The 24,362-nt window shown below is 39.3% G+C and overlaps 1 protein-coding gene across 1 annotated transcript in view; it reads right to left on the bottom strand.

Moving 5' to 3' along the window:
* The window catches only part of olfm3a (olfactomedin 3a), a 50,874-nt gene extending 35,232 nt beyond the window's left edge, over positions 1 to 15,642 (bottom strand). Inside the window, exon 1 of the mRNA XM_026947944.3 lies at positions 15,406 to 15,642. Coding sequence (XP_026803745.1) covers positions 15,406 to 15,474 — 69 coding nt within the window. The 5' untranslated portion in view covers positions 15,475 to 15,642. The remainder of the gene's footprint in view (positions 1 to 15,405) is intronic.
* Between the last annotated feature and the right edge of the window lie 8,720 nt (positions 15,643 to 24,362).

Raw genomic sequence — 24,362 nt, 5'->3', positions numbered from 1 at the left:
CGCTGTGTGTTTCTTTCTCTCTTTGTATCCTTCTGTGTCTATCTCCCCTCGTCTCTGTCTTTCTGTCTCTCTCTGTATCTATCTCTTTCTCGTTTGTATTCCAGCCTTGAAGCAGGTAACACACTCTTTTATCCAAGTCATATCCAGAGCTTCCTTGCTATAAAAGCTGCAGTGGAACAGGCAACCCATTCCCCGGTGACACTCACTGAGTAAAAGACGGATGAGCTCCAACTCTCGCTCTGCCTTGAATTCCTGCAGCCCTAATTTAACAGGAAATGTGTTTTGGTGTGGAGTGTGAGGGCTTGGGGGTCTCTCTCAGATCACAGAGAGAGAGAGAGAGAGAAAGAGGGGAAGAGGAAGAGGGTGGATCAGGCTTGTCACATTGCTCTTTACATGCCCTCTCTCTCACTCTCTCTGTCTCTGTCTCTCTCCACCCACAGTGCACCTGATCGCTCTCTACTGGCTTTGATCTATAATTCGGAGGTGGAGTTGAGATGCGAGGCACATCACAGCACAGAACAAAAGCAAACGGTTCAGGTGGCTCCACAATTACTGCAGAGGAAAGATGAGAGAGAGAGAGAGAGAGAGAGAGAGAGAGAGAGAGAGAGATGGGAAGTGGGCGTGGTGTTAGCTCCTGTGGATGTACCTTACAGGACAAACACACTCAGCATTCATCATCTCTGTATCCGTCATCACTCTTCTCCAACTGAACAAACACACACACACACACACACTTAATATATGCCTGTCATTCACAGTTGGCCCTGTTGCACCACTCTCTCCTCGTCTATCACTCCATCTCTCACTCTTTCTCTTTCGCTCTGCCGGAGAACAAGCTGTCTATCTGTCATGAACACATATATGGTACGGCATTTCCCCGGCGTTCTTCTGATCCCTGACATTCAACTTTGATACCACAAGATGCTGTAGCAAATAATAAACTCTCATCGTCTCCACCCTGAGGTCCTGATTCAGAGACTCCTGTGTAATATGCAATTACGCATCAAGTCGAACAGATTTTAGGGGTTATATTAAATGTGTGCATATTATATGCAGATATTACCAAAAATAAATATTTTAAAGACTGTATCAGAACTGCATGTTATAAAAACTCCAGAGGAGACAAGCCCATCTCACGTTAGTCATGTTTTGGCCCACGACCTTTGAAAGATGACGAGAAAAGATAGATCCTCACTATCTTTTAAGTTACACGGAGAATGCTTCGAGTGCACTGAACATTTTGGCTGAAAAAAAAAAAGATTAAATAGTCCTACAGCAAAGTATTAAATCTAACACTTTCATAGTAATGAATTAACGATAATTGGAAAAGTTCTCATAAAAGTGGGAAGTGGGTCTCATGGGGAAAACGTCTGATGAAAGCTTTTGAAGTCTGCAATGATGAAATTTCCCTAGCATATACTCTACACATTCAAAACAATCAGACAACAACTCTAACATATGCATAAATATGAACGCTCCAAACTAAGTTTATTGCATCACGCACTGTGCTGTTGCAAGGTAATGACCTTCTGAACCAAGAATAATTCAGTAAATAGGAGCAGAATGATGGAGCTGCTTGAACCAGTCATTCATCACACCATTTCATTTAAAAAGAAAGAAAAAAAAGTTGAAAAGGTTGTGTGAGCTGGCAGGATGGACACGACTGCGTCCTGACTGATGATCACGCCTTTTAAACGAGTTAACATTTTGGCTCTGAGGAGGGACTCCATGTCTGTTTGTTGAGCTTTCTCTATGGGTTTGTAGCTGTTCCTAAACATCACCATTTATCATCATGGGCCACTCGTTTTTAATACAGTTACTGCGACCCGTGCTTTCTGATCGAACTGCATGGAGACGGACACTAATGACGCTGTGACAAATGGGATGACAAACAGTAAAGTTAAAGCGCAGCAACACAGCAAGATGTCCGTACAGACTGTGTGTTTGTGTGTGTGTGTGTGTGTGTGTGCTGCATCTGTCTACACATCTTCATGTTTCCTACTTTCCTCACCAACAGAGAGAGAGACGGCATGTCGTCCTAATTCTTTATCTTCAGTATTATTGTGTTGTGTCATGCTGCTCATCAATTTTTCCTGCAAATAAAAGCCATTAGAACGTTGTAGAACCTGCACCTTTTATTGGTTTCTCTGTTTATTCTCCATCGCTCTTGTGCTCTCTCCCTCTCTCTCTCTCTCTCTCTCTCTCTCTCTCTGTTTCTCTCTCATTGGTGTATCAGCATTCAATACACAGTGTGTAATGTATTATCTGTCCAAACAAGCCCATGTAGAACAAGTACAAAGTGAGAGTGGGAACAAGTGCACTAACAAACTCACACACTTCTATAAGAACCAAATCTAATAACCAACATATGTAACTCATCTAAAAAAAAAAAGTCAGCACGACGTTGAAATTACATTTGATAATAGGAAAGACATTGCATATTTTCATTTTAATACATGTTCTGAATATTCCGTTTATAAACTAGTTGGAATATCTATTGTAGTTAGTCATGATTTCTGCTAAACAGCATCTGGAAAAATTTGGTGTAAACAATTAAAATTGCTTGCTAATCTCACAGCTAATGTAGCTAGCATTATTTGTGGTTGGGACTGAATTTGGGTGGCAGCAGGTCTCTGTTTTGACATGCGTTTCTGTTTGGGCTTTCAAAAAATAAGAAAAATCGAATGCTGTTATGAGAGTCGTGTACATGTGGCTGGTCCGAACTGCACAACAATCATCTGTCAATTACTCCAATTGACTTACTTTTCTATATACATTTTTATGTCTGAGTTCTGTGTGGATTTTATTTTCTTCTGCATGGGAGCATCATCAGATGTGTGCTTGACTTGAGAATGAATATTGGTCACAAGTACAGTTGGTGAAAAATAGCACTGCTATGCAGGAAGTGAGGGTGAGGACCTCAACAATCTGGGATCCATTTCATTGCGATTTCATTAAAAGACACCAATACAGGGATTATTTAAAAGCAGCTGCTGTTTTATTTCATTTAACATGTAATAAGGAAAATAAAACATAATAAATATGACCATGAAATCTGTCTCTACTGTGTCTATCTTTATTCCTGCCTTTATTCATAGCCTCCAGACATTTTTACAGCTGCATTTATTAAACTGACTCCTTATCTACCTTCTGCAGAAAGCCCAGGCAAGTTTAGAAGGTTAATTAAAAAAAAACATATCTACATTATTTTGGTGAAAGTTGAGGCATCAAAGCAAATTAAAGAAAAACTTTTTTAAAGTTTTAAAGTTGACTTTTTTTTAAAGTCAGCCACAGCAACAAATGATGTGTTTTTCCCATAATACCATATACGTATATAAATGAGTTTACAAGATGTCTACAAGGTTATTCTGTGTGTTTCTGAGCCAAATGGTATTGATAATATTAGCTAGCTAGCTTAATGATTCAGGGGTCTTCAGAGTACGAACATTTGGTGCAAGGAGATTTGATTAAATATGTAAAAAGAAAACAAATGGAACATGTCACTTGTAACAAGTCTTTCTTGCAAAAGTGACTAACGTCTGAATGGTGGTGGTAGCATTTATCTTTTAGATTTTAACCATTCGTGATTTACATATATTAGTAAGGCGATTTGAAGTGCTTATATTTTGTTTCATTGTGGCATTTCTTGTTTACAATTTTGACTAGTGTCACAGAAAAGGTGAGACATCAGAGTATATATACAGAGTATATTTGTCTAATCATCTTTAAGCATCACTTCACTAATTATTCTGCAATTGTGTAAAGCTTGTAATTTTGTAAATTTCTGACCTCTAACTAGGAACAAACAAAAAAAAAAAACAATGAGAACACCGCCTCAATATGGAATTCCTACACAGAAAGGTCTCCTCGACGTCATGTCCACATGGTGGCTCACGCTGTCAGCACTAAATAAAACATCACTTCACTACTTTACATGACTTGTATTTACTTTAGATCAACCAATACAGAACCATTAGTTGGTTAAATCTATAACACTGGCATAATACATAATACATTTCACTGTTTTGAGAAAGTAAATACATCATAAACTCATGGTCACTAATGTTAGCTGGCTGGCTCATTGCTAACACAACACACACTTTCATGGAGGCATCCATGTTTTTTTCACACTTTGTATGTCAAAAATTATAACAATAATGTGATTATTGTATAAATAATTGTATATAATTCTGCATTCAGACTTCCCTTTTCTGAGTTAAGTCATATGCAGCATTAAACCTCTCTCCTTTCTTTCTGCTTCTGCCGCTAAATAATTAGCGTAAATTCAGGTGACTGGCTGATAACGAGCATCTGCTACAGAATTTATTCAAGTACTCGGTTCGGTGCGATGAATTTTCTGGATTCACCAGTTGACATCACCTGATCTAGACAAATCCTATTTATGCCACTCCCACTAATTTTGTAACATAATGCTCCTGACATGTCAGAGGTTTCTGCCTATTACTGAGACATCACAAGACCGAATCCCAATGAGGCCACAGCCATTCATGAGCGCTGAGACGCATAATTGGCACTGATCCGTGGCTGGGCAAAATGACCTTGTGCGTATTTCTCTCTGTCTCTCTCTCTCTCTCTCTCTCTTTCTCTCTCTCTCTCTCTCTGTGTATATGTCTGTCTGTCTATCTATCTGTTGATGAGTGTGACCTTGTGGCTGCAGTGGCATTGCATGTATCAGAGGAAGGACATGTTAGCACTCACTCTCCTGCACGGTGTTACATGATCTAGTAACAAGAAGTCTATTAGTGACAACTAAACTGGGAGAGATTTGGTTTAAAAAATATGTTACTATCAACAAGTATCAAACACACAAAACCCAAAATAAGATTTCTGACAAACAATTCCATTTACAAATATAACTGCAAGCAGTGAGTATTGGGGTCCAAGCACCTTTAGGAAATAGCACTCCCAGTAGCCAGTTCTTGCCAAGTTACAAAAAAACAATAAAGATTCCATAGATGAACATACGTCTCAGGTTTTTTCTCACAAAACATAAGTATGAAATGTCTGAAATTGTATAAAATGTTGCTAAAAGCTATTTGGCTGAAGGTGGCTATTTTGAAGTAACCTAATTGAAATAAAAATCCAGTTACAGATTAGCAAAACAATTTAGAACACCAAGGTTCAGCTTTTTCAGACTTTCGGTTCCTGAGAAACATATATTTGAACTTAGCTCTGCCCCCCATCAACATCCATACCCCAAACATTACACACCTCCTTATAACACTGATGTGAAGATGCCTTTCAAGTTTCGTGTCAATCCACAAAAAGCAGTCCTCAGTTACGGCTGTTTTAGCAAATCAGGCGCCACCACACTTGGATTGATTGGGATGTGGAGGCCATGTTGTTTGCAAATCTTAACATCTTTCTGACAATTCTTGAATACTTGAATCTGTTGAGTAATTTGACACTAATTAAGGGAACACTGGCCAAAAATTCCTAGGACTAGTTTGCAAAAATATATTTCGCATATTATACAAATTTAACCTTACTTGTCCAGATATATACTCGTTTTTGTGTTAAAAAAAACTTGAACAGCATCCCCAGTTGCCAATCCGAGTGAGTTGTGTAGCTTACTAGTCCTGTGCATGCCTTTCATATTTGTGTGAAAACATGCAAGCAAGCATAATTAAGAGCTGTACAGTATTAATTTAAATTAGCCTCCACCTCTTTAGAATTAATTGAGGTATGGCATCCATATTGTTTACAAATGTCAATATGTTTTTAATAATTATGGAGTTTCACACTGACCTGAGTATTTTCACATCAAGATTGTGGCAAAAGGCCAAAAGTCCTAGGACTAGATTGCAAAAGTAGGATTTGAATATTATGCAAATTAGCAAAAAATCTGTGCGGTGGGGCTAAATGGTTCTTGGGAATTTTTTGTTTGGGAGAACCCATGCCAATAAGTAGCAAAAAGAATTTTCCCCGTAGGACTTATGGTTTTCGATATATAACCCAACATGTTAAAATGCTTTGCTACAGTGCCAGCATTGGGCCAAATAGGCCCCTCTCGCTTGCCTGAGTAGTGGGAGGGAGTACTACCTGTTGACCAAGTTTCATGTCCAACTTTCTATGATGCTTTCTGCAAGATTTCTTATAAAACAGAAAAAGAAGAAATAAAGAAAAATCCTAACAATTACAATAGGGTTCAAGCACCTTTGGTGCATAGTCCCCTTAAATCCTAACAAAAACAATAAGCTTCCAGCAGTTTTGGTGCTTGGACCCCTAAATATCACACCAAACAAATGGCTGTGCAATTGTTCTACTAACTCAAGTACAAATAGTACATACTAATGCCAGTTCAAGATCCCAAAATCAAATCTCTGTGTTCTTCACACGATGTACCAACCATTAAACAATAACTATAGAGCATAGCACTGCTGTGTCAATGTGAAAATACTGTAAAGCCAGAGTTACATGAGAAATTAGCACTCAGTGTCTCCTTCTGAATTAGGCATGACCGAGGTAATTAAAATTAAAAAGCATTTGACTTCAAATTTGACGTTATGCAACTAATTATGCAGGCTTTAAAAATGCATTTTCACTTTCTGAAATTTATTTATCGAGTTCTATGCATACACAAAGTTGGCTACATTGTATGTTTCTGGTTGCAGCTAATTTACTATTCTTAAACAACATAAACCACCAAGAAACAAGGAAAAACCCACCCCCAAGGACTTCAACAAGGATTCCTCTGCCACCAACAAGTCTAGTCCTTCTTGTTAATAATTTGTGCCTGAAATTCCCTTAAAATATACAAACAGGAAGAACGTTATTAAAGAAAAACTGTTTCAGACATTTGATCTTGCTTGGCAGTGTTTGGGTCTGTTTCAAAACCTAGCCAGTTCCAGATCTGCAAGTTACAATGATAATTACATATAAATGCTACAAACATTCAACAACTAATTCTTAAGATATTGCTTTAATGAGCATCTCAGATAGATGCACAGATGGACATCCCAAAACACAAGCCCTAATCCAGCATCCTGACTGACTGTGTATTGCTAGCTCTTTTTCGTTGTTGCTTTTTAACTCCATTTTCTCCCAATTTGGTCATTTTGCCAATGCTGGCCTACTAGATAGTTCTCTCATATCTACCAGTGATGTAGGGTGGAGGCTAGCATGTGTTTTTCTTTCTCTCAAACTTCTGCTCATGCTGCATCACAGGGCACCACAACACACTCACACACAACACAACACACTCAGAGGAAAGTGCTATCTACCCTCTTCCACATACATGAGCTCACGATTGGCTAGTGTCACTCTGATTGTAAGGAGAGACAGTAACATCATCCCAAGAAAAGAAAAGAAAAATTTGTGATACCTATTTCTCCCCTCTGCTCTGAATGAGGAGGTTCAAAGTCCCATTTACAGGAGTTGGAACTTGATAAGGGAAATGTCAATACCGGATAAACAGTTGTAGCTATTTCATTGGAAGTCATCATCAAACAGAGAAGATATGTAATATTATACATCAGCATCAGGTGTTGGGAGAAATGACATGGCAGGTCAGCATTCAGATCGCAGCATGCTTGAGATGAGACTCTTGTTACACACTCTCCAAATCAAACCTGGTTAATCTGACCTGCTGTTTAAGATTAGATGGTCATGAAAAGCAGCAGAAGGACAACGACAAGAGACAAATTGTGGGAGACATCGCTGTCTAGGAAGGATGCCACACACTCTGGCAATCTTTTCTGAACCACAGACACAGAGAACAAGCTCAGAAAGCCAACAAGGCTCCTGGCAATACTTTAAGCACTGGGTCCGAGTGCTTAGTGTGTTCGAACATAACCCTGGTGTGTTCTCCACCATGCTGCGGTTCTTCAGGCAGGTGAGAACACAACAATCATACTCGGGTCCGAGAGCATCTGAGCTAGGAGGTGCACAAATGCTAGAAGATTTACACCAAACAAAAGGAAAAAATAAATGCTGAATGTGACACACAATGGTTTAAGCTTGTCATTTATACATAATTATCATTCAAACTTATTCTCCTTAACTCATTTATTGAGCACCAGCTCTGCATTCTCCATACTCGGGTGACTTCTACACTCATTTGCTAAAGGTTTATTTATATTTTTCCATGACCGTATTTGTGACTGATGTATGAGCGAGTTTTATCAGAATGTTTTCAGACCTACACGCACCTTTTTGGTTCATTTAATTAAGTGCAGTGTGAAACCAAACCAAACCAAATATCAAGAGAATCAAAAGTATAAATTTCACTCTGATTCAGACTCTGCAAATGGACTAATAGAAAATAAAGCACCCTCCATCATCATAGAACCCAGAACCAACCAGTCCAACTGGCTTCCATAACCAAAAAAAAAAGAAGAAAAAAAAACTTTTAAAAAGATGATAGATAAAAAAAACAGATCTTAATCCAATCTTAGAAAAGGGGTTCTTAAGGTTTCTTTGGATAGTTAAGGGTTCTTGGCTTCCCAGTGGAGTCGTAGATGGAATCTTCTCTGATAGAGAACCCCTCTGATGTAGGATGTATATGTAACTCCCCTAGAGGGACCCTAAAAGTTTCTCTAAGTACTGTTTAGGGTTCTATATTTGTATGTGGTGTTGTGGGAAATCCTGTCATACATCACTGTGACTGAATTCTAGCAAACAGCCAAAGATTATTCTTGGCTGCATTTCGACTTTGTACTTGTATGCTGCTCAATGACAAGAAGGCTGAATCTAATCTAAAAAAAAAAAAAAAATAGGTTTGTGTGACATTTTGGTTTTGGGACAGTTTTTCTGCCAATAATACTGCATACATTGAAACCTCAACTTTAAGAAGAAGCAGCTTTATTTTCACTGTAACGTGTCCAATGAAAGGTGAAACTTTAAGAAAGCGTAACAATATATTTCTCCAAAATAATGTAGATATGTTTTTATTTAGGCAAATGTCTAACCTCACCTTGACGTCTGCCTGTAATCATCATGTTGTAGCCATAAGTAGCCAGTTTAACAAACACAGCAGTAAAAACAGTGAAACAGCTGTCACTTCATGAACATCTGTAGTGTTCACAACTTCATATATTACAAAGAGTTCCTTCAGATCTCCAAATAAATAACCTGATTTTTTTTAGAAGATTAAATATAACAACATTCAGCTATCCATGCTAATTTACTTGACAGTTTGGTAACAGGAGATAATGCTCAACACTGACAAACCTGAGCTCACTAGTTAGTCTGATATCTCTATTTTCACAGGAAAAACATTCACTGTATCTCTCTTCCTCAAAGAAGCAGTGATACTCTAAAGCCTGCCGAGATTAAATACCAGTGTTAGAGGAGTAGAGCTACGCGCTGAGAAGAGACACCTGCTGAAGGAGGTGACAGCAAGGATTTGGTTCATAATATAGCCATTAAAATAAAACCCAAGGCATTGGACAGATAGGAACTTTGTGGTGCAGAAGCAGCTGAATAATGGAGTTCCTGATGTTTCCATGTGGTTTCTCACCAGTGAGACAACACGAACAACAGGAGCATGGAGCAATTCAAGCTGATCTCAAGAGAAATTTGTGAGAATTCAAACAGATGTGAGTGATGTTAAGATTTTTGTTTGATTTTGTATAAAAAATTAAATCATAAAGTCATTAAAGGTAAAGGGAATAACACTAACTCCTCCCTTAAAACTAGCCTTAACCATTGTAAGGTTTTATATAACCTAAGAATTTCCAAGTGTGAGACCATTTGAACAATTTGAGATGTCTAGAAGAAGAATGTTCAATAAACAGAATTATACAGCAGCATTGTTGAATTCTTCATTCTTACTGCTCAGTAGGTGTTGATTAATTAACAGCTGATTAATTATTGAATAACATGTACTCATTTTAATACGTTATCATTTCTATAGTAACAGCTCATTCACAGGGACCTGTACTGTGGACGCAACACACAAACAGATTAAAAAACGTGTACTCATTGATATGGTGAAGTTTTCTGGAAGGAGATGTTTATTTAACATTTATGGAAGGAGTCTCCAGTGTCAGCACTTTGGAACAGTCAGAGGTAAAGCTGTAACTTTACGTTTTCCAACATCTTCAGGACAGAGGAGTTTTTAATGCTTTGTCGTTTCTCATGACAGTCTGCGTTATTTTTTCTTATTAACATCAAGAGAGAGAAAAAAGATGGTGAGAGAACGACTGTTTATAGCTGCTATAACATAAGTAAAAACAAGAACTTCTTTCACAGACGTTCTATGACACGAAATGTATGTTTAAAATATGCCATTTTTTTATAAACAGAAATGTGTAATCGTTGACAAATTGCTGTGGTATAAGCGAAATAAAACACTTCAGGATGTTCTGTTGTAGGAAAATAATCAACTTCACAGTAGGAACAGGAGGATGCATGCCATATTCCCTAAAAATGCTGCCTATCTAGAAAGCCTTCTCTATAATAGGCAGGTATGGACAATATACCACAGTATGGCATGTAATCAGTTAGTACACAGACACCTCATATTTCCATGGCTGTAATTTTCCTTGATGTTGTATTTCCACCTACTGACTGCATCAATTCATCCGAACATCACTCAGCCACGTCCTGTGATGCGCTTATCCATGAGTCACATGCATTATTACTTGGCGTAGTTTCAGCACAGGCTTATATTTAGCGAGCATCTCCTACAATCAATGCTTAACAAGGGTCGCTGACCCCCTGTCCATGTAATTGTGTAATCGCATGCATGAAAAACATGACGGGAAAAAAAGATCCTGGACACACACTTTCACTTTGAGAGGTTTGATTAAAAAACATCATCACTCAAATTGTGGCAGTGTTTTAACATGACGGATTTGGCTTTTATAAGTGAGAGAGAGAGAGAGAGAGAGAGAGAGGGATGGCAGGAATATTGTATGTGTGAGAAAGAGGGAGATCAGAGAGGTCACTATAGCATGATAGTCGTAATAATCTCTGGAAATGCATTTGGGTAAATTTATCCAATTCAGATTCGGAGTCCAATTCAGATAAAAGACACATGACATGAACAGATTTCCTTTATCCAAAGAGACATGTATCCAAATCTAATCCAAATCCAATAGTTCTTAACTCAAGCTAAACTAGAAAAGTATAAAGCATTAAATTTACATGAAGTACACGGAAGATTCACAAAGCTAAATTAGTGCCTCTTTTGCTAAGGAACCAAGGAGTGTGAGAAAACATTAGCTAAGGCTAACTATCAACGGCTTTATTCCTAATCTCTCACATGCTAGCGTGTGCGTAGCAGCAGATAGATTACACTGATGTGTGTTAGGTCTCATTCTCGCTCTTACATGTGGTAACCCTTGGAGGTCTGGGGCTATTTTGTCTGTTTTTTGTTTGCTTTTGATTTTGTCTTTAAATAACATCTTTAAAAAAAGGTTTATCATCTGAAACTTCTCTACTGTTTTCCATGTGTTTTGACTCCAAGTCCTTTTTGTCTGGTTATCTCCGGTTTGTTTGACCTTTCCAATTCAACCTGTAGATTTGAATCTGCAGATTCAAACAATTTTTCTGTTTGTTTATATGAGAAATGAGATATTCCAATAAATGCAGCGACAGTCCTTTGTAGTTGGACAATCAAAACAAAGCCTTAGATTATTTTTCTATCAACTTTAACTTACTATAACTCCATTTCTATTTGATCTATCAACACCAACCAAAAAACCAGCATGTTCCAGACGCTGGCCATATTCCTTAGAATGAAGTTATACTTTTTGTGACGATTTTATAAAAAAAATTGTGCAACTTATGGCCGAAACATGCCCTAACGCAGGGCTCTTCATTCTTCTCCACAACAGACCAGTGTAGCTGCAGGCTTTCATTCCAACGAATTCCACTTGTTTAATCAGTTCATCTTGGTCTCCAATCAACTATCAAGTGCTCCTCCTATTTGGCAGCCACACTGGTCTTTTGCAGAGAAGATTGAAGACCCCTGCCCTAATCTATCTACGCAAACTCATACACTTCGAGCTAAGTAGACTTCACGTGTTGTTGGGTTCAGAAATGTGTCATGGCAAAATTTATAATGCAACACAAGCTGGATTCTGAGTGTTGCAGCAAGGGGGCGCTATAATCAGCTCAGGGCAGAGGCTAGTTTCTCTCTGTTAATGGTCATGGCAGACCAGCAGTATGATGAGTAACTCACAGAGCTGGTTCCTTCAAATAAACTTATACTGTATATATAATGTGATCTACACTCCGATGGAACAGTAAGTGAAAATGCCAGGCAAGAAACTGTGTGTTCTGTTAGTTCTAACTGTCAAAAGAAACTGTCAAGAGAAAATGGAAACAGCTTCGGGATAAATTTGTCCCAGCCGAGAGAAGGTGGAAGGAAGTCTGTAGCGGGGACGCTGCTCCTGGCTAAAGCTATCCTGCTATTCTGGATGGCTCTTTGATTTTATGAAGCACTGTGCTACCCAATCCAGCATTCTGCAGTGTTTCTGGAAACGATTGAAAAAGTTTTAATGACTGTTTATAGCCCTCATGAGTACTGAGCTTTATAACCACTACAGTACTGCACGAGCACGTGTTGAGCATGCAGAACAGGAACGTGCATTAGCAAAGTTTTGGACCGCGCGGTTTTTCATTTGCATAGGCTTTATTTCAGCCCAAAATCACATGGGAGTGATCGTCAACCTGTGTGTAAACGTTTTACAGTTGTTTAGATCAGAAGTTGTCTGATGCTAGAATGTCACTTTACACACTGCAGTGACATCTTAGCTATTAAAAAACCATAAATATAGTCAAATTTATCTCATAATTTCTAATTATAAGATTACAATAAAACAAATATAAGATTATTAATTCTATTTCTAGACACTTAATAATTTCAAGCTGCACATTTTCTGATTCTATTGGCTGAACATTTTGCTTCTTTCTACAAATAAATGCTAAACATTAGCAATAATATCTGCCAATAGCACAAGAATATTTCAAGCTTGAAATTAGTAAAAAAAAAAAATAAAATTCTAGGAATATGTTTAAGAATCTTATATTTGGTTTATTCTAATTTTTTCAAATAGGAAATTTTAGATGAATTTGATTCTATTCAACACATTTTCACTTGCTAAGATGTCACTTTTGTACACATTTAAGTACTTAGTTACTTTCTAACCTCTGTATATTTCTAAGTTGCCCTTTTTTACTTCTACTTTTACTATGATTTCAAATTTCAAGCGAAGAGGTAAGTCAAGTGTCACAATTCAAGCGAAGTGGTAAGCAGCTAAAGGTTAAGAGCTGTCTCTGGATTTGATCCTTAAGCATTAAAAAGGTGTATTTTTACAATGAAATACATGGAGCCTCGTATCTGAAGGTTGTCTTTAGTCTTTTCCAGAATGAGCCTGCTGAAGCGTGGGTCACTGCAGCGTGCTGGTGTTATAAACATCATTGGCCTTCTAATGTAGTAGCAGATGAAATATACGAATACAGCGTATAAATAAGGCATTTATAAATGACCAGGTACCAAGTGCAGGCTCGTCTCCCGCTGAGAGAAGGCTGTAACACTTTTCTCTATGGAACACAATGACAAGCGCAGCATTTATCTGCAGTTATGAACCTGAGAGCTGAAGGATAAACAGTATGAAGTACAGAGAAAGCGGAGTACATGCCAGTTTTTTGTCAAGAGCCAAAAAGAAGAAGAATGTGTCTACAGGATACGGGGAACAAGCAAGCTGCGTTTATGCACAACTGGAATTGTTTTAACCTTTCAACATGTCGTTTAATTACACTTTTATAGTCAGCATGCCGGCTGTGTAAACTGCAAATATGAATATTAACATCATAAAGGTTTCTGGCTGAATACTGGATTTATGAGTGCTTTTATTATTAATTGTATTAACCCCTTAAAGTCCAGGTTATTTCCCTCAATATATATCTTTATCTGATTTTTCCAGAAGGTGTTGATTAATTTTCTAGAACAGCAGCTCTGACAGTAGTGCGGCTGCAAATCGCAGCTTTATATTAATGCACTCTCTAATCGTCCGTTTCTATAGTAACAGCTCATTCACAGGGACGTGTACAGCAAACACTCCTCTAATAATAAACAGATTAAAAACTTCTTTAACTGTTGATATGTAGGGAGATGTTTATTTAACATGTATGGAAGGAGTTTCAGAGGTAAAGCTGTAACTTTAAGTTTTCCGACATCTTCAGGACTGAGGAGTTTACGTTTCTTTGAGGTTTCTCGGTAACGTGACAAGCTGCGATTTTTTTGTCTTATTAACTCCATGAAAGAGAAAAAAGAGACTGCTGAGGGAACAACTGTTTATAGCTGCTGTAATGTAAGTGAGAACAGGAAACTTCTCTGTTTCTTCAGCACAGAGCTGAACATTAGAATATTATAAGAGCCACCATATTGGACACTTTAAAACATTTAAAACATTTCTTTTCTCCACCCTCCCTAGACCCCAAAGTCGTAAAGTAAGAAGTGATGTCACTGCATTGTTTAAATATTATGATATTATGAAGCTTAATGATCCTGTTTGAAGCAAATACATTAAGCTTTTGACATGAATTTATGGAGAATTTATGGAGATATAAACTCAAATGCAAAATCAAAAAAGCAGAAAAACCTCAGATACCAAACCCGTCTTGGATGAGAGGTTAAATCTGTGGTAAGATGTGCGTAAATGAAACTAAATAAAACTATTTCTCTAAGAGTGTTGGTGTTAATCCAACTGTGCATGAGATAATCCGGTACTTTAGAAGATAATCCGATGAATTAGGTAAACCTGTGCAGAATGTGCTGAGTGCCTGAATCAGCATGTCACAACACAACTCCAAGCAAATTCCTTAAATGTGAAAAGGAGCATGCAACAGTGCCAGGTGTGTGTGTGTGTTTGTGTGTGTGTGTGTGTGTGTGTGTGTTTGTGTGTGTGTGTGTGTGTGTGATTATAGTGACATTGCATTTTCCAGCTATTTTTTTTTTTTCTTTTGCAAACGCTCGCGCACCTCTGCGCATATCTGTGCATGCAATCAGTCCTGCAGTGCAAATCTGTCTCTGTGCTTATGGATCCATATATGCGTCACGAGCGCAATGTTTGATTCCTATTGACTTTTTTTTTTTTTTTTTTTTAAGTCAAACTTTAAAGCCGACCATCACACGCGCGCACGAGCATCCCGCTGTTGTAATGTGATGCAACACAACGCGCACATCAAGTGCATCTTCTTGTTCATGAGAATTAAGAAATCGTACAAACTTCACGAGATGCATTTGTAAAATTAATACTAATAATAATAATAATAATACTAATACTAATAATAATAATAATAAATATATAGCCTATAGAAGAGATCGATATGACCCACTCAACCCACGCGCTGCTCCCTCTCTGTAGAAAGAGCGCTCATATGAATGCAATAACGCGTCGTTGGGTTAAAGAATGCACGCGCCACGCTCACCATAGAGGGACACAATCCGTACACGACGAGGAGGAAGATGGGAGTCGGGACGCCGAGCAGCGCGCGCATCCTGCTTCCGTCTCGGTCTCTGCTTCTGCCTCCTTCTTGTCTTGTCTTGTCTCGTCTCGTCTTGTCTTGGTTGGTGTAGTTGGTGTGTCGCGCGCGCAGGGACCGCACTAACGGGAGCGGCGGCGGCGGCGGCGTCGCGCGCGCGCTGGGAGATGGATGCACTCCCGATCAGAGCGATGGCGCCGACCGGACAGGAGGAGGAGGAGGAGGAGGAGGTGGAGGAGGAAGAGGAGGAGGAGTAGGTGCACGTGAATTAATTACCGAGTGAGCAGATGCACCGTGCGTTAACTGCTCCGCGTTTAGGCATGCATGTGATGATTATGCATTTGATAATCACGCAATTATCCAATCAGCCAATCACGTGTCAGCAGTGCAAAGCATAAATTCTTTCAGGTGATCTTTACATCAAACTTCAGAATGAGGGAAAAGAAATCTCAGTCATGTCAGTGACTGAGTGTGGCATGGTCCTTGGTGCCAGTTTGAGTGTGTCTCCTGGAATTTTCACTCACAACAGTCTCTAGAGTTTACACAGAGTGGTGCGAGAAACAAACAAACAACAACAACAACAAAAAAAAACAGCTTCCAGTTCTGCTGGAAACATCTCGTTGATGAGAGAAGTCAGAGGAGAATGGCCAGACTGGTTCAAGCTGCTAGTGTAACTCAGATAACTACTCTGTACAACTGTGGTGAGCAGAAAAGCATCTCAGAACGCACAACACGTACAGAAGGACTACGAAAACAGAAAACCACAGACATTGCTTCACAGTGACAAAGCCATCAGACAAGCTATTACAGCTTAATAAAACAAAAGCAAGATACAAATAAAATAAGGTTGTGTTACAACCCCAATTAGTCTAGGGGTACGTGGGGAATAACACTTATTGGATTATTAAAATATGAGTGGTGTGTGAGTAATCACGGACCAGTAACCAGTAGTGCAAAACAATCCACGTGATTTATTTATCAATATACAAGTAGTGAAGTGTGTAGTGTCGGGTGAGAGTGGTTATATTTACAAACTATTTACAGTAAGACAGAAAAGGACACCAAAGGAGAAAAAGGGACGCGAGCGGCACCAAAGCAAAGAAATGAACAAAACAAAACAAGTCTACCTATTTAGCCCTCTAACCTAACTACAAACAAAGATAGAAAGTAAATCTTCAGCGTCCAGGATGCTCTAACTACCTACTCTAACTAGCCAAACCAAAAGTACAGAGGGTGGTGCTCGCTCCTAACCTAGTGTGTCTAATACAAACGGACCTCCTGCGTGCTGCACCATGTATGTCACGTGACATACTTACCTGTCCCCTTTTCCCCAACACTAACAAAATCACAACTAAAACAACAAATTAACCATACAAACACGTGACTAGCACAAAGCGGGGAAACATGGAACAATTAACATACAAGGACAAACACAGTAAGGCAGCGTAACTTTACACAGAACAAACAGAGACACAACAGCGTTTTAGTTTAACGTAACCAGGACAACAACGACTTCTCTTGAGTGAATGGCAGCGGGTTTTAAATAGGCGGGGTCAGAGGTTGATTGGATGTCACGGTCGATGACATCAGCGGGGTTAATTGAGACAGACAGGAGCGTTGTCCAATGAGGCGACCGCTACAGAGAGAGAGAAAGAGAGGGAGGGCGAGAGAAAAGGGGGAGAGAACAAAACACAAAAAACACACCAACATACCCCAGAACGTAACAGGTTGGAAGAAAAATTAAATGAAAAGGGTGCAGTGCAAAATAAATAGAAAATATGTACATAATCTACATGCATTAATTATCCCATAAATACATCAGCATTGTTTAATTACAGATGATTAGGTCCAATAATTAGCCTACCCAGTACATCCACATGCCTTAAATACTCCATGGACATATTATCTCTTAAATAAACACATTAAAAGTTCCTTAGAGTGATGTGTACAAGAATAATTTGTTTTGATTGATGGATCTTTAACCATTTTTGTTGGTGAGACTGAGAACTTTAAAAAAAAAAAAATGGCACAATGGTGCAGGTTCCCGGCCCTGGTCATGGAGTACGCCCTGTCCTGTGTGTATTAGTGTTTTCCCAGGTGGGGAACCTGCGCTCTATAACACTGCACTGAAGAACCTTTTCTGGAGGTTGCACTGATTAACCCACTGAGAGATCCATGTGAATTAATTACCCCGGAAACTTTCCATGGATGAGTTACTCACTGACTATGCACATGCATGATCTTCTCCAGGGTCACATGGAGTACCCCATGAAGAGATCCACTTGTATTAATTACCTAATGAATGAATCAGCATACAATCAACATACATTAGTGCATCCACATGCATTAATTACCCCATGAAAGGATTCATATTCATATAAAGATTACTCATTGACTCTCTGACTGTTTCATGTTCAAAACTAAACCATTGAGCTCTGTGCAAAATAAACCATTTTAAACTTAGCTACTAATTAACTTAGCTAATAATCAATAAAACAGCTTTCATTGTGTATATTTTAACAGTTTAACAAATTAGTGAAAAAGTGTTGATGTGATCGAGATACTGAAATTGCTCAGAATGTAAGGAATAAAACATTATAACATGGTGCAGTGTGGTTTAATGAGAAGCAGAGGGGGATTATTTTCCTATAACAGCACCTTCTTCAATTGGCAAACAGTTACAATTTTAAATAATTAAAGCATTATCCATTTATAGTTACATAAAATTTTTGTGAAACAAGTTAGTTCCTGTTCTGCTCTAAACAGTTGTTCCCTCAGCAGCTTCTCTTTTTTTCTCCCTCTTGAAATTAATAAGACAAAAAAAAAAAATCACAGCTTGTCATGTTACAGAGAAATTGCAAAGAAGCGTAAACTCCTCTGTCCTGAAGATGTCAGAAAACTTAGTTACAGCTTTACCTCTGACTGTTTCAAAGCACTGACATGCGGAGTGTCCTCCGTACATGTTCATGTGAGTGAGCTGTTACTATAGAAACAATAACGTTAGAACGAGTGCATTAATATAAGAATCCAGAATTCAACAGTGCTGTGGCATACTAGTTGTTAATCCAGCTTGTGTTTCTTTGCTGCTTCTTCGGTTCTTGTTTCTGGTCTGTTGGTAGAAAGTTTCTTCAGCAGCACTCTGGCTCTTTGTACTTTATTTTTGATGTCTGGATTGGATTCTGCCTCACTTCAGATGAATGAGTGTAAATGTAAAGAAATGAAAGAAGGAGATGAAGGTCATGAAGGTTTTTGAGAGGCTTATCAAAAGCTCCATCTCTCACGTCCTACACACTACCCTCACACACACCGACAGCAACAAAGGGAACTATGTGAGGCTGCCGTTTATAGACTATAGCTCAACCTTAAATAGCATAGTCCCACACAGCCTGGCCTCCAAGCTCAGAGACCTCAGACTCAGTGCCCCCCTCTGTGACAGGGTCCTGGACTTCCTCACAGGCAGGGGGCACGTTTACCTCCAACACCATCACCCTGAGCACTGGAGCCCCACAAGGTTGTGTCCTGAGCCCCCTGCTCTACTCTCTCTACACACGAGACTGTGTGTCCTCCCACAGCTCCATTTCTATCATCAAGTTTGCTGATGACACAGTGGTTATGGGCCTCATCTCCATCAACAATGAGGCCGCCTACCTTGATGCGGTGGAGAAACTAGTAGTTGGTGCCAAGCACACAGTCTCTCTCTGAATATCAGCAAAACCAAGGAGCTGGTTGTGGACTTCAGCAAGAGGTAACAGCAGAACTACACCCCAGTTGAGATCAGCGGAACCCCTGTGGAGATAGTGAGCAGCTTCATGTACCTTGGAGTACACATCTCTGGCCTGGACTCATTACATCCAAGCTCAGGTAAACAAAGCCAGACAACGGTTGTATCATCTGAGACTGCTGGGGAAATTCAGGGTCTCCACAGCAATCCTGAAAACATTCTATACTGCTAGAAAGTTTACTGACTCTCAGCATGGTATGGAAACTGCTCAACCCAGGACCGCAAAGCCCTGCAGAGAGTGATGCGCTTAGCTAAGTGCAACTCCGGGTCTGCTCTCCCCTCTCTGCATGACATCTACACCAGACCATGCAGAACTAGAGCTGCTAAAATCATCAAGGACTCCACCCACCCTGGTAACTGTCTGTTCAGCCTGCTGCAATCAGGCAAGCGCTTCCGTTGTCTGATGGCTAAAACTGAGCGACTCAGGAGGAGCTTCTTCCCTCAGGCAATCAGATGCCTCAATACGGACATGTCCACCATACAGATCCCTTAGGACTCCATAATGACTCTCCATTCACTCTGCATGCCACTGACACTCCACACACTGCACTTTGCACTTTCTATTGATACTACACATAACATACTGCATATTTTGTACATCCATCATTGCACATTCATGTACATATATTTCTTATTATCTTATTTCTTGTTATTTCTTATTTGTTCTTATTTCTTATTAATTAAATGCACAGTCTAAAGAGGAGTAGGCCAGGTTTTCATTTCACTGCAAGTTATGTACAGTGTATAACTGTGTATGTGACAAATAAAATCTAGCATCTTGAATAATAAGAACATAACATGAGGAGAACAGGAGGACGAGATTGTGAGGCATTCACTGGTCTAACACTTTGATGTGATTAGCGAAAGCAAACAGTTTAACACCCACTCCTGATAGACTATACATAATGCAGGAGGAGATATTAAAGCGCAAATTACAATAAGCTACACACACACAAGAAGACATTTAACAAGAACCCACATTCTGTTTCTCAGCAAAGAACATGAGCACAGATAAACCATGGGTAAAAATGTATGCCATTTAATGTTTTCAAATAAGGCTGCTCATTGTTGTTTGTGTGTTTTTACTTATTATGTGTGTGTACTTCATGTGTACTGCAGGTAATCAGCTGCATGTCATGCGAAAATGAATGTCAAGTGCGACCAAGCAAAAAAAAAAAAAACATATAAAAGAGCACATTATGAAGCATTATGTGCACCTTCTCTCGCTTTATGAAATTAAATTAGGAAAAGCTAATGACTTGTGAGATAAGCACAAGTTAAAAAATGATAGTAAGAAATTTGATCACATGCCTTTCTTAAATTCTCCAATGTCGCTTCATAAACAGGTTATGCAATGCTCATAACTGTGTCATAAAAGCCTTATGTAGGTGTTATATAACTAATCGGCCTTTATAACCCCTTCTGCTCATTGTCTAAAAACAGTCTGGACACACCACCATCCTTCTGTCTCGCAGCGTTTTCATGGCTTTTAGTCCATCAGATTGAAATTGATTCTTTGGGTTTTTTTTTTTTCTATTTGGTCTTACATTTCAAACTGCACACAATTAAATGAACACAAAAGAAAAAAAAAAAAAAAAAGCCCGAGGGGCATGAAGAGCTAAAAATGTCCTCAAAACTCTCTTTCATTAATTGGCCGGAAATGCAGCATTGAAAAAAGGTAAACAATCCTCTATCAAGTGGGAGTAAAAATCGCAAACGTCACCCGGAGAGCACAGAGCCAAACACAGAGTGCTAATGGTCTGTACTGCTCTGTCAAACTGTCCTACCACAGTGTGTATTTTGTTGTGCTGTTTTACGTAAGTTATTACTGTGACCTTATGGGAAAATGATCCCAGCATTAAAATTTATGAAGAAGCATGAAATTCTATTCATATAAATGTGAAGTGACGTATGCACACACACACACACACACACACACACACGCGCGCAAACCCTTGGTAGGACGTCTCGAAAGGTAGGACAATTTCTGAAAACACCAGAGCTCAATAAATTATGAGATAACTACAGAAATCAAATCTCTTTTTGTTCTTACAAATCTCCAGAACACATGGTGTTTCTGCAATACTCCAGCTCTGTCCTTTGGCTCAGTTTAGATGTTAACATCTCCAAAAAAAAAATAAAATGCTGCAACCCAAGGCACATGGCATGTTTTATGCACTTCCTGCAATCAAGTCAAATCTGAGTTAAAATGCTTTCATACGCAAGAAAGCGGACTGAGACCATCTGACTCTCTGACCCGAAGGGAAGAACACACCATTCAAATGGACTAAACACTGTGTGTGTGTGTGTGTGTGAACACACCCTTAGGTGGCATTTGCAGAATATCTTCAGGATGCTAAGAATACAGAATAGGGACTCATTCATGGAGACCAGAATGAATTGAGTCTCCATGAGGTAGGTGTGAAACCATTAAGAGATGAATACATATGTAGATCCTAAGATATGAATACAAATATATTCATGAAGACCAGGATTTTATAACTCCTAAAACATTTTACATCCCCATTAGGTAGGTTCATGAGGAACCTGGTCCCCATAAAGACAGTGTTATGTGGAACAGCTTTTCATCCTACAATGTCTTTGGTCCATTAAGAAGGCGGTCCATTAAGAAGAGGATGCAACGCACATAAAGAACAGCATACAAAACCATGTACATATACACACACACACACACACAGAGAGACAGAGAAAGAGAGAGAGAAACCTCTCTTAAAGCTTTTAGCTAGCTCCACATGAGAGCTGGGTAAGTTTTAATTACACCACTGGCTGTGTAATTAACGGAGAGTGCTTTAGAGAACTGGTACTGCTCATCATGTACAAAAGCACACAGGAAGTCAAACTTGGTTCTAAATTTGTTACCATTTTTGTGTTTGTGGGTGCAACAATGCAACATTTTTGATGCATTCGCCGTCCCTTAGTGCTTAGTTTCCTTCAAATGTGCCCTTCACATGTGACTGCTGTTCGGTCGTAGTGCCCTTTAAATACTTCCTCCATCACGTTCTCTTCTCAGGTAGTGCTTGTAAAATATACTCTCTCTCAAGTTCTTTTCTCCAGAAGTCTCCTACAAATGCTCTTCCCGTTCAAGTTCATCTCACATAGTTCCCACCCTAGAGGTCCCCTACAGTATTGCCATTCATACGCACCCTCCCTCAAAGTCTCATGTACAGTAGTGCTAATAAAAATGCACCCTCCCTTGAGTTCCTCTTAACAGTAGTGTTTTCCAAATGCACCTGGTTCTGACCTCCCTCCTACAGTAGTGCCCTTCAAAATGAACCAACTGTGGACCCTCCCTAGATTTTCTTTGTAATTAATTCATAGAGTACATGCACCCTTCCCTTCAAAGATGCCCTTCAAATATGCCTAGTTCTTCTTCTTCTCAGGCAGTGCCTTTCAAATATACCCTCCCTCAAGTTCTTTTCTACAGACATCCCCTTCCAATGCTCTTCTTGTTCAATATCTCATCTCATCTCATGTAGTTCCTACCCCTTCCTCAAGTTATTTTCCATAGTAATGCCCTTCAGATGCTCCCTCTTGCATGTTCCCTTCTCAGGTAGTAATGTACTCTGCCTCACAGGCTCATCTACAGTAGTTCCTTTTGACAGTAGTAACCAAATGCACCTTCCTCTGATTTCCCTTCTAAACAAGGGCCCTTCAAAAGGAAACCCTCCCCTTCCCTTTGTAATTCATTCTGGGAAAATGGTCTTCATATGCACTCTTCCTCAAGTTCCCTACAAATATGTCCTTGAAATGTGCCCCCTCTTTTCCTCCTGTGGAACCGCCCTTCACGTGTACCCTTCCTTTAGTTGTTTTCTACCGATGATCTTCTTGTCCAAGTTCTTAACTCACGTAGTTCCCTACCTAGTGTTTCCTTCTAAATATACTCTCCTTCAATTTCTCATCTACAGTAGTGCCCTTCAGATCCACCCTCCCTCAAGTTCCCCTTGACAGCAATGCTCCCAAATGCACCTACCTCTGAGTTCCCTTTCTACAATAGTGCCCATCTATAGTAGCGCCTTCCTGACCTTCCTCTCAGATGGCCCTACGTCAAGTATATTCTATGCTAAAGCTGTCACATCACTGTCTGCTTCTGCCACAAACTCGATTTCCCAGAATCCACCACAACATCGCAACACTCCTGATTCCAGCTCAATTTCCCATCAGCCACACGGGCTACAAGCCTCGTTACTTAATTCAGTGTCATGTTCAATTTCACCCGAATGACACACACCTTAAACAACCCGGACATTCACTCTCACTATGAGACGTCTCACTCGTAGTTTGTACTAGTAATAATTCCAAGCCTGTTTACTCATTTGCTCTTTCGGTTTTGATTATGATCTGTTTTTCTACTGGTTCTTGTTTTTTGTCCTGGTTAACACTGGTTGCTGCTCTCCTGACCTGTGCCTGTTTTTGACTACATTTTTAGATTTGCCATTTTGGAATGTTTGTCTGTATTAATAACCAATCCAAACTGCTTTACACTTCAAATGCATCCTGCTTTGGGTTTCTTCTATTGGTCCTGAGTTCTTTCTATGATATTGTCAATGAAATGCATACTGCTTCAGGTTCCCTTCTATGTTAGTCTTCAAATGTGCCCTAGCTGAGTTCCCATAAACAAATAGAATATAATGAAAACAAAGTACACAATGTTCTTTATTTATATTTGAAAATATATATATATATATATATATATATTTTCCTGAATATTGTAAAATATTTAGTTCACATGTAATTCATGTCCTTAAAAGACATCCTCCATTGTATCTCCGTTTCTGCTTATGCCCTTCAGACTCTCTCTTCAGTTTCGTTCTAAAAGCTCTTCAGCTAACAGCATCTTCATCAGGGATGTTGCCTCCAGGGTGCACTTGCTGCCAAAACCTTCGGCTTTGTAAGGAAATCTGTCAGACATGATGTGTAACCCAGAACACACACACACATGCACACACACACACACACACACACATCTGACTGAATACACCACCACTCTGGCCTCATACTGTTCTACTCTCCACCTGCTGGTGTAAACAAACACATAGCTGCTAATCAAGCTCACATCGCCTCCAGCGCCCAACACACACACACAAACACACACACACACACA

The sequence above is a fragment of the Pangasianodon hypophthalmus genome, chromosome 1, assembly GCF_027358585.1.
Source record: "Pangasianodon hypophthalmus isolate fPanHyp1 chromosome 1, fPanHyp1.pri, whole genome shotgun sequence".
NCBI lineage: Eukaryota > Metazoa > Chordata > Actinopteri > Siluriformes > Pangasiidae > Pangasianodon > Pangasianodon hypophthalmus.
The sequence above is the reverse complement of the archived record's forward strand: the minus strand, read 5'-3'. Positions and strand labels throughout refer to the sequence as shown.